The 14,863-nt window shown below is 37.8% G+C and overlaps 1 protein-coding gene across 5 annotated transcripts in view; it reads right to left on the bottom strand.

Moving 5' to 3' along the window:
* Positions 1 to 14,863, bottom strand: part of NCOA3 (nuclear receptor coactivator 3) — a 186,067-nt gene that overhangs the window by 40,522 nt on the left and 130,682 nt on the right. For 3 of the 5 annotated variants that reach the window (XM_089513880.1, XM_089513878.1, XM_089513876.1), the window contains exons 5-11: positions 11,525 to 11,588; positions 7,523 to 7,630; positions 4,645 to 4,817; positions 3,634 to 3,734; positions 2,218 to 2,392; positions 1,591 to 1,779; positions 634 to 735 (exon numbers count right to left, since the gene is read on the bottom strand). In XM_089513880.1, coding sequence (XP_089370006.1) covers positions 634 to 735; positions 1,591 to 1,779; positions 2,218 to 2,392; positions 3,634 to 3,734; positions 4,645 to 4,817; positions 7,523 to 7,611 — 829 coding nt within the window. In that variant the 5' untranslated portion in view covers positions 7,612 to 7,630; positions 11,525 to 11,588. The remainder of the gene's footprint in view (positions 1 to 633; positions 736 to 1,590; positions 1,780 to 2,217; positions 2,393 to 3,633; positions 3,735 to 4,644; positions 4,818 to 7,522; positions 7,631 to 11,524; positions 11,589 to 14,863) is intronic. The other 2 variants (XM_089513877.1, XM_089513879.1) reach the window with 2 other exon arrangements.

The raw sequence follows: 14,863 nt of genomic DNA on the forward strand, positions 1-14,863 counted from the left end.
CCAGGAGGCATCCAGCCATTCAATCTAGGAAGGGGAGTTGCTCTACCCCTCCCTTGTTGATCAGACAGGTGCCCTATTTGGACCTCAGCAAAAGGTCAGCACAGGTTAAGGGGCTTGGTGTAGCTCTGAATGTGTGGATAACTAGATCAACCAAATGGGACCCAATCCAGCTGTCCACATGGCCATAAAAACCTAAGGCACTCTGGGCTTCCCTGAAAACTCTGGGATTTTCCCCGACTTTACTTACTTGAAGCAAAGTCAGAGTAAGGGCCAGAAATGATAGATTCTCTCCAGAAGTAGTCATATGTCTTGGAGAATTGCCAGCACTGACTTCTGGGTGACTGCAATGTTTTTCAGCAGTGTAGACAAGCCCTTAGCCTCAGAGGAAAGATAGGCAGAACCCCTCTGAACCATCATGCCAAGAAAACTCCCACGATAGGTTCACCTTAAGGTTGCCATAAGTTGAAAACCACTTGAAAGGACACAGCAACAAGAAATATAAATCTTCTACAGGAATAAATAATAACTCATTTTAAAACAACAGTTATACAATATCTAAGAATTACACGAAAGTGGCTTTGTTCTTATGTGAATGAAAACAGATTTAATGAATTCTACACTTATATTTCTCACCTGAAAGATCATGCCTAGTAACAAAGCTTTCTGTATTTGGTGAAAATACCCTTTCCAATGTAGAGATACGACGTGCCACACATATCATGCAAGTCTGCAAATCTGCAATTAAATCATTGTGGGTTACAATTTATAAGTAATTAGGCAGTTTTTAAAAACACAAGTGTTCTGTGGTATTGACGGAAATTAAGAAACATCATCAGCTTCTAACAGGAGTTGAAAGGGCTCATCTCATAGCAAGAAGTGGCAACTCCCATGGCTCAGACCACTGGTTACAGGCAGAAACGTGGGGTGGGAAATTTTCTACACTATACATACATACACACACACACCAAAAAATCACAAAAACAGTATGTAAGTATATTTATAATTACTTCAGCACTGTACTGCAATGCATTATTTGAGATGGGAGATACACAGGATATGAATATCTGTTCTTTCAAGGAGACAAGAACTGACAAATCCTGGTGCTCAAAAGAGCAGACTAACAAATAAATACACTACAAAACTTTTTTTGATTTCGCAAAGTTATTTGTTTCGTAGTCACAAGTACAAGTTATTAATAAAATATGATAAGATAGCTTTCACTGCTCCTTTAGTGACACAGAATGTTAAATTGGTTGTTCTGAATAAGATTTTTCTCAACTTGAAATAGAACCAATGAGTAATGCAGAGAGTGAGACACTGAAGCTGAAGTTACTATATTTTCACCTCAGCAAAAGAAAGTTAAACTGTTCATGGAAGATATATGAGGTACATATCTTGAAGTGCATTTTCTAAAATAATAATAATAATAATAATAATAATAATAATAATAATAATAAAAAGGATCGTGGGCTACAGTGATAACAACTGATATCTTAGTATTAAGCTCTTTCAAAAGTACACTACACATTCCATTGTAAATTAAATTTCATGGAATTAATGAACAATCACTAAGAAGAAATTTTTCATTACCTTCACCTTCTTCTAACATAGCTCTTGGCTGAGATAAAGCAAAACACTGCATGGTTTCAAATCTTTGATGTGTATCTTGGTTGCTCCCTACATCTTCCAGAAAATCATGTACTGTTTTCACCATCATGCGACAATTAAATGTGTGACTCTTCTGTCTAGGTGCTTCATTGGTCCAAGAAACTCCATTCACTAAAATCGTATATATTGAAAACAAACTGTTACAATTTGGGCAAAAAATGGCTTTACACATATATACAGAACAAATACAGAAACCTTCCTTCTTAATGAGGATTATATAGGAAGTAAATTTAAGATGTGTGAACTTAATAACACACATCTTAGATCTTCACATTTAACAAAACTATATTTTAATGTTTTTAAAAAATAAAAGTGTGGTTATACACAAGAAATCAAAATGTAATCTACCTAGACACAATGCTTTTTTATATAAACACTAACTTGCTGGGGAAATGGCCATGTTAAAATAACAGGTGAAATAGCTAAAAAATAATTTGAAAAGGAAACATTAATATTTTGCTTAACAAACTTTTGTTCTAGAAGCTAGATTTCTGTTTATACTGGTCATTTTGCACAGCTAACAAACCTAATGAATGTTAACTTTATTACCTGCAGATTTTGGTAAATTTTTAAGGAAATCCTTCCGATCTTCCTCATGCAAAATACTGTAAACACTTGTATTAACCAAGTCCTCTTGTTTATACTGCAAATACTGAGTGACATTTTCAGATACAAATACAATGTTCCCATCTCGATTGACTACAAACAAGAATCCATCCAGTGCCTGAAAAGAAAAATATGACAAGGTACAACCCAAAATGTAGGCATACACACTATATATCTCAATTAGACATTGAAATTGCGTAGTCCTCCAGATGCTGCTGCAGTTTCCAGGAGCCCCCGAGAGTAGTGCCAATAGTGAAGAATGCTATCAGTTGAAGTTCAACAACATCTGGGAGGCCACACAGTTCCCAGCCCTAGATTCCAAACAGTTATTCACATTTGGAAACAGGTTGCATGAAATGTGATCCTATAGAATTCTACTCAGAAGAAAGCTCCACTGGATTACATGTCATGTACTTCCATGTGTATACAGAACAGCAGCTTGTGTGAAGAGCTATTGTGACAGAATAGCAATGGATATTTACAGGGCATGCATGTGTGCACAGGAAAGATGGTTAGTGTATGTATACATGAAGGCATATAGGTATATACATGAAGGCATATAGAGAAACCTATACTGAGCAACCTATTAGCTCAAGTTATACCTATTAGGTAGAAACATGGAGCGATCTTGGTTTCTGTCACAGTGAACTCTTTCACACTGTTAATCACTTCTTATGCAATGAGAATCAAACAATATAATGCCACTCCCCACACCGAGGTTAAGAAAAGCTTCTGTAAGTAGTTTTTGAAATAACATACACATTCAACAGAAGAAAGCATTACAAAAATTGGCATCCAATGCATTCCACTTACATTTTTCCATTTAGCTTTCTCTCTTATGCTCAGTCATCAAATACCTTGACTTAACAGCTTTGGCTATATACTCATTAATGAAGAAAAAACTGGATTGCACCACACACCAAAAGTAGGCAAATGTGGCCTTCTATATATTTTGGACTGCAAGTCTCAAACTTATACCACTAGCGATTCTGGGTAGTTCTGGCAGCAATTGTAAGTCAAAGGTATCTGGACAGATACAGTTCCTTCACCACCTACATCTCTAAGGAGATCTCTCAACATCTAATTGCTTTGGTAGCAAGGAGAGGGACTGCACCTCCAGTGTTTAAAATGCTGTACAATGTATGTGTCAATTATCTTCACCAAAATACAAAACAAAAACCCTCAGAAGTATTTTGATGACAAAGGCTGTTCTTTCTGAAATTCCTCCTATATACCAGCATGTCTACAGTAAAATCACTTATCAAGCCAAAGAAAACAAAAACAAAAACCACCCCTTAATGTTATAATATACATTGTACTGATCAATGAGTACAGGAATAGAATAAGTTTTAAGCTTGCCTGTAACAAAAGAGGTCCCAATGAATCTTTATCAATGACACCTTGACCTGTTGAAGATACATCTGCCTTCTGAACATCATCATCATTGGAAGCTGCTTTTCCTGAAATTAGATAAATACAGTATCTTTAAAATCTGCAATGAAAACAAAATATAACTATGGAATTAATGTGAGAATACAATCAATATTGATCACAGTATATTCACAAAGTGATAGTCTCTCTCTCTCCAGTATAGAAAAAATGTTGCCAGCCTAACACTGAAATTCTTTTGATAAGGGCAATGAGATTTTAATTAAAGGGCTAGAGAGAAAATGCATTATCTACAATTATACACACAAGGCATTAACATTATTGGTAATCTCAACAAGAGTAGACCCACTGAATCAATGAGATTTATGCAAGCATTGATTTATCATTTGAAAATAGATTCAACATGGCCACCAACAGACCACATGATCCTTCAACTATTACTTTCTTACATTTCTTATAGCTTACAACTTATTAGCAAATCAACACTTATATGAATGTTGGAAATCTTAACCTTGCAGGATAAGGCCTCCTTTCTTTCTTTCAAAATGCCATCAGTTCAGTTGTTAATGTTTGCCTTTTTGGTGAATGGGAAAAGAATGAATCAAAGAGATTCATGGGGCTGAAACCTTGTTTCTGAATTAACTTTGGATAAAATATTGGAATCTCAATACTGTTTGGACTTGTCCCTAAAAGACCTACAAAGACTATAACAAGATAGTGAATGCAAGCTAGGATTCAGTTAAGAAAATTTGTCAGTCTGTCCTTCAATTTGTACATTCTGGCCCCAATTATGTTCTATTTCCAGCAGCTTTTTTGTTAATGTTAACAGACCTTAATCAAGTGCTTAACAGAGAACAAAAATGTAACAAATGTTCTATACTTAAAAGCTAGCCTTAAACAGACTCTATATCAGATTATCTGAAAATGATAAATAACTTTAAATATAATGTTGCCTTTATAATTTAAGAATCCAAGTCTTGCCTTGTTCCTTTATCTGCCGTATTTGTCTAACAGTTTCCTTTAAAATTGCACATTTATCCGGCTTGACATTGAAATTGTCAATGTCACTGAGATTAGCAGATATCAGCTCAGCCAGTTCTTCAATATATTTGCTTTCTTGTTCACGTCGACGTTTCTCCCCACTGCAAATTAAACTAAAAACAAGAATACATGCAGTTAAGCTTCATGACTTAGGGTCTCTTCGCACAATTAATTTATTGTCTAATTACTCAATTAAATGTACATATATCCTAGTGGTTTCATTTTCATCACACTAAGTGCCCACAGACATAAAATGCAAATATTTTACATGATTAACAGATTAGCTGCTGGAGTTCACCAAGTCAAAACCAATCCCCTTAGAAAGGCCATACCATAACCATCCTGCATCCCTGGGACAAAATAGCTTCCTTACAGCCTTTGAGGGAAGGGGACAAGATTCTAGACCAATACCCTTCACATGTTTTTTGTGGGTTTTTCAGGGTATGTGGCAATGTTCTAGAAGAGTTTATTCCTCACATTTCGCCAGAATGTGACTATGTGGCTGGCATCTTCAAAGAATATAGCCACATAGCCTGAAAAACCCACAAAATACTATGGATGCCGGCCTTAAAAGCCTTCGACTTCACACCCTTCACATGCTTCTCAAAGTGGCCTGTGGGGAAAACTGGCTGCTGAACAATGATAAAGATAAATATTTCTCAAACTTCACATCAACAAGCAATCAAGTGAGGAAGAACAGGCAAGTCTAGCTGGAAAAATTATAACTACTTAGTGAAAACACATCTCTTTAAGCATGACTGGGGAACCTATGGCCCTTCAGATGTTGTTGGCCTCCAATTTTCGTCAACTATTAGACAGCCTAGTGCAATTTATCAATATCTAGAGGGCCACCACTTTTCATGGCTCATCATTAGGGAAAATCAGAATATGACAAAATACAAAATCCACAGAACAGCAATATCTTATTGGCCAACCCAAATGCACAACGTACATCATACTAGCTTTCAAAGCTCCATTGTTTTTTTCATCAGACAAAAAATGTTTTAAAACCATCCAGGACAGAGACAGCCTGGATCCCAAGAGAAGTTACTTTACTGACACTAATAGAGTTTAAATGTTAATTTCTTTGCCTTCTTGGTCCCTACATGGCCAAGAAGGAGAGTGGCATCTGCCAACATTGTGCATTTTGGCTGGCTAATAAAGGCATCATTCTTTTGTGGATTTAGGATTTTATTGTACAGATGTCCCTCCATATTCACAGTTTTTGGAACTCACGGTTTTGATCATTCGCGAGGTCAAGGCAGCCACAAGCACACACACTCCCTCTCTTCTCGACCCCTTCCCTACCACTCTGTAACTAGCCCAGCTCAGCCAGCTACAGGGCAATAGCGAGAAGAAAGAGAGGCAACCTCTTTCTTTCTTTTTCTTTCTCCCTAGGCTTTCCAGGACAGCAGGGTCTGGAAGAGGAGAGGACTCCCTTCCGCTGAGCCCCTGCCACCTTGGAAGGGCTTGGGAGAGGCTTCTCCCAAGACTTTCCAGGGCAGCATGGTCCAGAGAAGAGAGGACTGCCTTCCCCTGAGCCCCTGCCACCTTGGAAGGGCTTGGGGGAGGCTTTTCCCAAGACTTTCCAGGGCAGCATGGTCCAGAGAAGAGAGGACTGCCTTCCCCCGAGCCCCTGCCACCTTGGAAGGGCTTGGGGGAGGCTTTTCCCAAGACTTTCCAGGGCAGCATGGTCCAGAGAAGAGAGGACTGCCTTCCCCTGAGCACCTGCCGCCTTGGAAGGGCTTGGGGGAGGCTTCTCCCAAGGCTTTCCTGGGCGGCAGTAACCAGAGGAAGGGAAAGTGAGTCCCCCACCTTCATTCTGATGCTTCAGAGAGCTGAGGCACGCTCTCTGAAGCATTAGAAGGGAGGAAGAGGAATGTTACACACACTTCTCTCTCCCTTCCTCGATGCCTCAGAGCGCTTGCTTGGGGTGAGGACGAGGAGTGAGAGCAGCGCATGCAAGTCCCATGGCCTCCTTATGATGCCTCAGAGAACTCAGGCAAGCTTTCTGAGGCATCAGAGGAGGGAAGAGAGGCAAACGCATGAGCGCTCTCTTCTCTAACCTCTCCCTGTAGCTCTGAAACTGGGAGGAGGGATTACTTGTGAAATTTTCCAATTCACGAGGGTCCTTTGCCCCTAACCCCCTGTGAATACAGAGGGACAACTGTATTTTGCTGTGTGGCCACCCCTGAATATGTTTCTTGGATCAGAATAGGAATACTACTTGCAAATGTCCAGAATTGTTAGGGACATCTTGCATTTGGTAAATGTTGTATATATAGACACAAAAACTAGAGAAAGAATAAGAAATAATACCCTTAAAGGGGAGAGACTGGTAGCAATCTGTTGAAAAGGACATAATATTTTGCAACAGGACATACTTTTTACTTCTAAAGGTTGGCAGGCCCCATATAAACATCTCTGTATGTTTTTTTTTTTAAATGCAAATGTTAAGTATATATTCTTTTTTAAAAAGTCATAAAAGATTTTTCATTAGTATTTGGCTTAATTAAAACACAAATTTGTATATTTATGTTTTTCTAGGGCCTTTTATATTAAAAAAAATCAAGCTCCTACTTCACATAAATTAATGATTAATTTACAAGGAATTTTACATGCAACTATAGTTAAACAGCAACTTTTTCCTACAAAAACACAATCTGACTTGGTTTCACATACATGAATTTCAGTATGTTAAATGTGTCATCTACTGATATTTGACACTGAACTGACACATTTCAGATTTAAATACTGAAAAATCCATTCACTATCTATAAATATTCCATAATAAAGTAACAAAATGAATACTCGCTACCCTGGTCCTGGGGTATCACAGGGCAATGACTTGCGTTTTCTTGAATCACTGGTCATGCTGTCCAAGGAGTTCTCCCCTAATCCACTCATTCTGATCAAACATCAGCAACTGAAACAGTCAAGGAATAACCAAGTTGATTTTTGTTCAGGAATCAAACATAAAGATGTTCAAAAACAACAAAATTAGGAACTTGGTTAAACTTTCAGAATCACAGGGTTGCAAATCATCTGATAATTATCTAGTTCAGTAATTTTCTATTAAGAGGCATTGGGGTTTGCCCTGTAAAATGACAGTGAATATGTCCATCAGTGACAATGGCCTGAAGATAAGCAGCTTTGCAGAACAGAATGCTGTCACTTCTCAGCCAGTCTGTAATGTGTGGAGGTTGGGGGCTGCCACCATTATATGGAAGGTAAAAGCAAGAATGAATAGGCTGACTCAGACCATAGTCAAATAATGGCACATCTCCCTCCCACCTCGTCACTGTGTAATGGAAAAATGTCCCAAAGACCTCTAAGACACCATATAGTCACATCTTGGGTGTCCTTTTATTTTATGACAGATATGTGTTGGATCAAAGTGATAAACCATATCCAAAGACCTTGGCAGCAATGGCAGGCTCCCTTTACAAAGGGCTGAAGAGGACCCAACAAAAATTCATCCTCTTTTTAAAGACCTGCAATGAAAAAGAGTCCATTCCACCACCAAACAGTAATCCCTTCAAGAACTTCTTACTAATGTTTAGGTGTAATCTCTTCTCTTGCAAATTGAACACAATGACATTAAATGGTATCCAGATTTAGTAACATTCAAATTACACAAAACCATTAAAGGTGTACATCAGTTAAGTATGCTTTCCATAAACTAACCTAGATGATTTGTACTACTGAATGAAAATGTACAATGTAGTGAAATGCACAAGGGGGAAAGAAGATATCAACCACATACAAACATAAACACATACAAAAACTTTTTGCTGGTGGTTATGAACTGGAGAATTCCCATCATCTTTTACTTACAAAGAATTATGCTAAACTTACTACCCATACAAGAAAATTCCTGTACCCTTTAGTATATTGAATAAATTCAGATACCATGAGGGGGGAGTAAAATAATCCCCTTCAAAGCTTGAGTAGTCTCTTCCCCCAGCTTCCATAGTTGAAATAATCAGTTTGTCACGACAAACGAATTGACAAAACAAGTATTTACTGCTTGCTACAATTTTTTTTAACAATACTGTAGAAGGTAAAACATATTCCTGTGTGTGGAGAAAAATACTGTATATGCCTAGCAGTAACTACATTTGGTCAGTTTGGAAGTCATCTGTTACCTCAAGTCACAGAAGAAAGGGGAAGGAGTACAGATTCCTTCAAAGAAGCACACTATGCATCACCAAAACATAATGTGGCTATTGGTGAGAGATGAAAATACATCTGAGAGATTAAAGCACTAATACTGTGTAAATCTCCAAGGAGTAAATTATTGTACAGTCATTAACTAAATACACAACACAGTTCGTAACTGTTCTTTCTATATAAATGAGTGAGGATTAAATAAAACATGAATGTAGCAGGTCTACATGTTAAAACACAGTTTTCTCCCCTGTCACTTAGAAAGTATGTAGGAGAACTGATTTAAAAATTGCATTATTGATATAACTTGAATCAACAGAGTGGTCATGTAATGTCTGTTCTGACATGATCAACTTTATAATGTTTCTTTCAACTCAACTGTAAATCAGATTTTAAAATACTTGAAATAATCATCATAGTCATCATAAGCTGAATTGTCCAGTTGATAGATCAGAGAAATGAAGTTTATATACTAGCATGTTACAAATAAGAGAAGCTGATGTAAGCAACTTTTAGAATTTGTTTTCCAATTTTTTTCCCAGTGAACACAATAGTTCTAGAGCTCTGGCAAGACATGTGGTCAAGCTGCCATTTGCCGGCCTCTCATATTTGACAAATGCTCTGAGACTGCAAATCAGAACACTGTTGTTAAGACTAGATTTATTTTTTTGGAAATGGTACTTTTCTGGATAAATTGCAGAACTTCACTGTCTTACTTTTCAGTGCGGCAAGAATGGAAATGGGTATAATATATATGGGTATATATGAAGAAGTCAGACACATCTTATCTGAGACTTCTTAGTACCATAGCATGGAAATGGCACCAAACTTATTAGAATTTATTACATATTTATGTATTAACTTATTACATATATTAACTTATTACATATTTATATATTAACTTATTATACTCAAAACCTTCAATGCCAACTGGCAGTCTTTCATACAATTTGTGGAAGGCAGCTCTCAAAAGACAGAACTGCTATGTAACTATGAACTGGATTGTTTTTATTAATTTCATAAATATTTTGAATATCCACATTGTGCATAAAACTGTGTACAATCTCTCTCTCTCTCTGTGTGTGTGTGTGTGTGTGTGTTATGTAAAAATATGTCTTCTAAGAGAAATAAAGTTTTTAAAAGACAATTCAAAATTACTGAAAGAAAAGCTAATTGTGAGTTTCAGGCTGCCCACTAGAAGGCAGAACAGTACCAAACAATTAGACAAGAATCAGTTAAAGGACAGCAAAATCACAAAAGATACACTTTTTAATAAAGAAAGTAAAAGCAAGCAGCTGTAAGCTCAATTATGCAAAGGATAAAAATCAGCCTCATGCAGACACCAGCTTTCACCACTCATGTAGTTTGCAAGGTCTTATGCATCCCCCCCCCCCCCAGACCAAAACCCCATTGTGTACATTGCAGTATTTGACTCTGGTCTCATAGCAACTGAATTCCTAAACAAGACATACTATTTTATGGCACTAGAAGCTACCATGGAAAGAGGCAGGAAGTACACAGAAGAAGATAAAGGGCTAGGAAGAAGCTCAGGAAATGTGAGGGCACCACAGATATGTAAAAATATCCACCCACCAGTTCTGCATTTTTAAAAACCCTTCAGTGTCTTCTACAAAAATCAAGATACTTTGTAAGGGGCTCATCTAAAAATGAAACAATAAGGCTCACTAAACTTTCAAGTACTGTACATTGTTGTTGCTGATATGTGCCTTCAAACTGACTCTGACTTAAAGCATGGGTTTTCTTGGCAAAATATATTCAGGGGAAGCTTAGAATTGCTTCCTCTAAAGTTGAGAGTGTGTGGCTTGCCATGGGTCTTCCACAGCTAAGTGAGGATTTGAACCCTGGCTTCCCAGAGTCGTAGACCAACACACAAACCACTACACCACACTGACTATCTCCCTATACAGTTGTCCCTTCCGATTCGCAGGCAATAAGTTCCGGACACACATACATGCAAATAGGAAAAACCGCAAATATTGGAGCCCCAATTTTTTTTAATGGCCGCACGCCATTTTGTCCCTCCTGGATCCCCAGCCGCGGAAATGTGTAACCTAACGTTACAAACTCATGACTGCTATGATATTCACAATCCTTCTGTAGCGTTGGGGCTATGTAGAGACTGTGAAAGTTCCCCAGTTTCCACTTACAAGGCAGCAGCCACTGAAATCAACAGGGGTCCACTCCTCTGTTCCTCAGGAAGCATTTGGCTGTTGGTCCCACCCACTAACTCACATGAGTGATCTCTAGCACAAGGGGAAATTATAAAGGGGTCTTGATTCTACCTGTAATGCTAGATATCATTCACTGGAAGAAGTGGAACCATCAGCTCTCCAGTCTCTGAGCCGACAGGGGAATGGACAATCCCAGCAACTGCTGGCTAGCTTACTTGCTAATTAGCTTACTTGCTGTTCACCGCTATGATCTTTGGAATAGCGGTATATAAATAAAACAAATTATTATTAATTATTATTAGTAAGTGGGGATGATGGAAGTCAGGCCTGAATTCACTATGTAGCATCCTACTTACAATGGTGCATAATATATAAGTGTCATACAGACCATTATCTTTGTTTAAAATATATTTTACTTACTTCCTGGTAAATAAGAATACTGAAAGTTTGTTTCTTACCTCTGCATTATATTACACAGCTCTGTTCTTCCTTTCAGATGCACTCAAGTTTGGAAAAAAATATCTACAAAGGTATCAGATCAGAATGTTTTAAATAGGAGCTCTTTAGCATGTGTTTTACCATTGTGTTTTATTATTCACAGTAGTTGCATATTGTAACGAAGGGAATCTTATAAAGAACTGGCATGCTCCGAAACAAAGACCACAGAATTAAAATGAGAGATAGCTGACAAGAATATTACCCTGGCAACAGTGCCGTATCATAACCTACACAGACCATCATCATTTTCCAGTAATATTGCTTCTGCAATGTGGAAAGCAATGAGATGCTGCAGCCAATTTACCAAGGAAGCCCAGAGAGGCTGGTTGCTTTCAGCATGGGGCCCTAAGCAGCGAACACTCAGTGACAGCTATTTTTCATGCAACAAGAGACTTTCACAACTGAGCCAATTAACCAATGCATTATTAATGCAAAAATCATTCATTAAAAACACAACACCAGCAACAGTGATCCATTGGATATGGAAGCTAAAAGATTACAGTTGCTTATCATTTTTCTCTCACCAAATAAAGCTGCTTTATTCAAAGCACCTTTGAAGATATCCAGACACTTTTCAATTCATGTCAGTATATCAAGCACTTTCCTTACAAATAAAAAGTTTGCTCTGAATTCTAGTATTGTGAAACTATTATCATGCCAGATGTGAAATATTTTTATTAAATAAAAGGCCTCTTTAGCACAATCATTTAGAACAGGGAAGGGGAAAATTTGGCTCTCAGATGACCCCTAACACCTTTTTGCAGCCCCAAAAGCTTCCACATTACCCCCAAAATGTTTTTGTTTTGGTGGGGTTTGTTTTTGTTTTTTTTAGTTAGGGGACAAAGGAAATGCAATTCTGAAGTTTTAGAACACCATTATCTTGTAAGTAATATTGGGGTTCTCAACACTGTTTACAAAGTTACAGTCAAAACAATTTTAATAGTCTGTCAAATTAAGAAATGTGTTGAACTCTTCATGCAAACAAAAGGTTTGCATAGATGGAGGTGATATATATCAGAGGGGGGTCTGTTATCAATTTTCTTCTCAGTGTCATGAGCTGTCAAAAACTGCTTTTTTTCTATTACTTAGACTACTTTAAGCTGCCCCTTAAATCTCAAGGCTTCTCAGAATAGCAAAGAACTGAAGAAGCAGAAGACCCATTCCATAAAAGACAAATGCTAGAATATAAACTACAACATTTACAACTTAGCATTAAAGGTCATGACACGAACTGTGGAGTGGAGATGTATCCTCAGCTTCTAAAGAGTGGCAAAGTGAAAAGATGAATCATGGTGGGAAACAAGCAAGGAAAAGTGCAATGATGAAGAGCCCATTATTAGTTGTTAATCGCCTCATCTCAAAAAGATGCATGATCCTCAAAGAATATCTTCATTGTAAGACTGATTCACTCAAGAATGGATGGTTCTTCAGGTATCCAGGTCTTATGTTCTTTCTGAATATGCCCAGAAATAGACCAGTAGCCCATGTCAGTACTCAATCATTGGTGAGATATGCTCCTGGAAGTACCAGTCAGATTTCTAACTATTGCATTATTCATCAGTTGCTGTTTACAAACACTCTTCAAAGACAAAGTCCAGAACAACCCCCCCCCCCTCAAAAAAAAAATCCCAAAGGAACTTCTGAGAATGGGCAAATGGGGGAGGGGGGGATGGCAACTATGTTCAGTGTTATGTAAGTATAAAGTGAGAAAAGTATAAAGTGAGAAATTATTCACAGCAAATTCATATGTACACTGAGGCATAGTCTAAAACCTGGTTTTAGACTGCCTCAGTATACATATGAACTCACAGTAAATAATCAGGAAAGTGATCTTGGATTGTGGTGGACAGAGTCATGAAACCATTGACCCAGTATGTTTTGGACTGCGAAAAAGACAGAGATAGTATTAGGAAATTTGCAGATGACACCAAATTAGGAGTTACTAATGCCCCAGAGGACAGGATCAGAATTCAAAATTACCTTAAAAGATTAGAAAACTAGGGCAAAACTAATTGTACAGATTTCACCAGGGAGAAATGTATGATACTACAATAAAACTGAAATGCACATATATAGGATGAGTGACACCTTACCTGATAGATCGTAGTACTGTACATGTGAAAGGGATCTAAGAGTCTTAATGCATCACAGGCTGAACATGAGTGAGTAATATGATGTGGCAGCAAAGAAAGCCAATGCAATTCTAGGCTGCATCAATAGGAGTATCGTGTCTACATCAAGAGAATAGTACCACACTATGCTACTTTGATCAGACCTCACCTGGAATAGTGTGTCCACTTCTGGGCACCACAATTCAAAAAGGATATTGACAAGTTGGAGCATGTCCAGAGGAGGGTGACTAAAATGGTAAGGGATCTGGAAACCATGCCTTAAGAGGAGAGGCTTGGGGAGCTGGGTATGTTTAGCCTGAGGAAGAGAAAGTTAAGAGGTGACATGATAACTATGTTCAAATATTAGAAAGGATGTCATACTGAGGATGGAGCAAGCTTTTTTTCTGCTGCTCCAGAGGTTAGGACCTGGAGCAATAAATTCAAACTACAGGAAAGGAAACTCAAACTCAACAGTAGGAAGAACTTCTTGACATGCTGCCTTGGGATGTGATGGGGTCTCCTTCATGGCAGGTTTTTAAACAGAGGATGGGGGCCATCTTGATTGTGTCTTCCTGCATAGCAGGGGATTGGACTTTATGGCCCTTGAGGTCTCTTCCAAATCTATGATTCCATAACACTTTATTTCAAAAGTATTATACTATCAAAGGTCCAGAGGTCTTAATGACTGGCATAATCATTTTATATCTTGTTAAAAGGACATATCCAGATGCTTCTGTGAGCCAAGAAGGGAATATCAACTTTCTCAATGATCACAGATAAAGATATGCAGGTATAAGGTTCCCTTATGCCTGCATATCCCACTATCAAGATGTAAGTCAGTGTGTGCAAGATACCAGATAAAATGCTACTCCTTCCACTGTGGGTGCAATAAAAAGGTTTAATGAAATTAAACGTCTATGATCTAATGTCAGAAAAAAGCAACTAAAAGTTGCTAAGTTGCTACAAAAGGTATTTTTTAAAAAAACTTGTTATTTAAAAAACAATCACCATTACTGAAATGGTGAACACAAATCAACTTGATGTCAAATCTTATGCCAGTGCTTTTGATTAAGTACTGGCATACAGCACTTGTATCAGGAATGACTTCCAGAAGAGGAACAAGACAGGTACAATATTTGTAGCTCTTAGTGCTGCATGGTATACTATCAGACACACAGGTTTATTTAT

This window comes from Sceloporus occidentalis, unplaced genomic scaffold (assembly GCF_023333645.1).
Source record: "Sceloporus occidentalis isolate IW3139 unplaced genomic scaffold, rSceOcc1.0.p SCAF_3, whole genome shotgun sequence".
Lineage (NCBI taxonomy): Eukaryota > Metazoa > Chordata > Lepidosauria > Squamata > Phrynosomatidae > Sceloporus > Sceloporus occidentalis.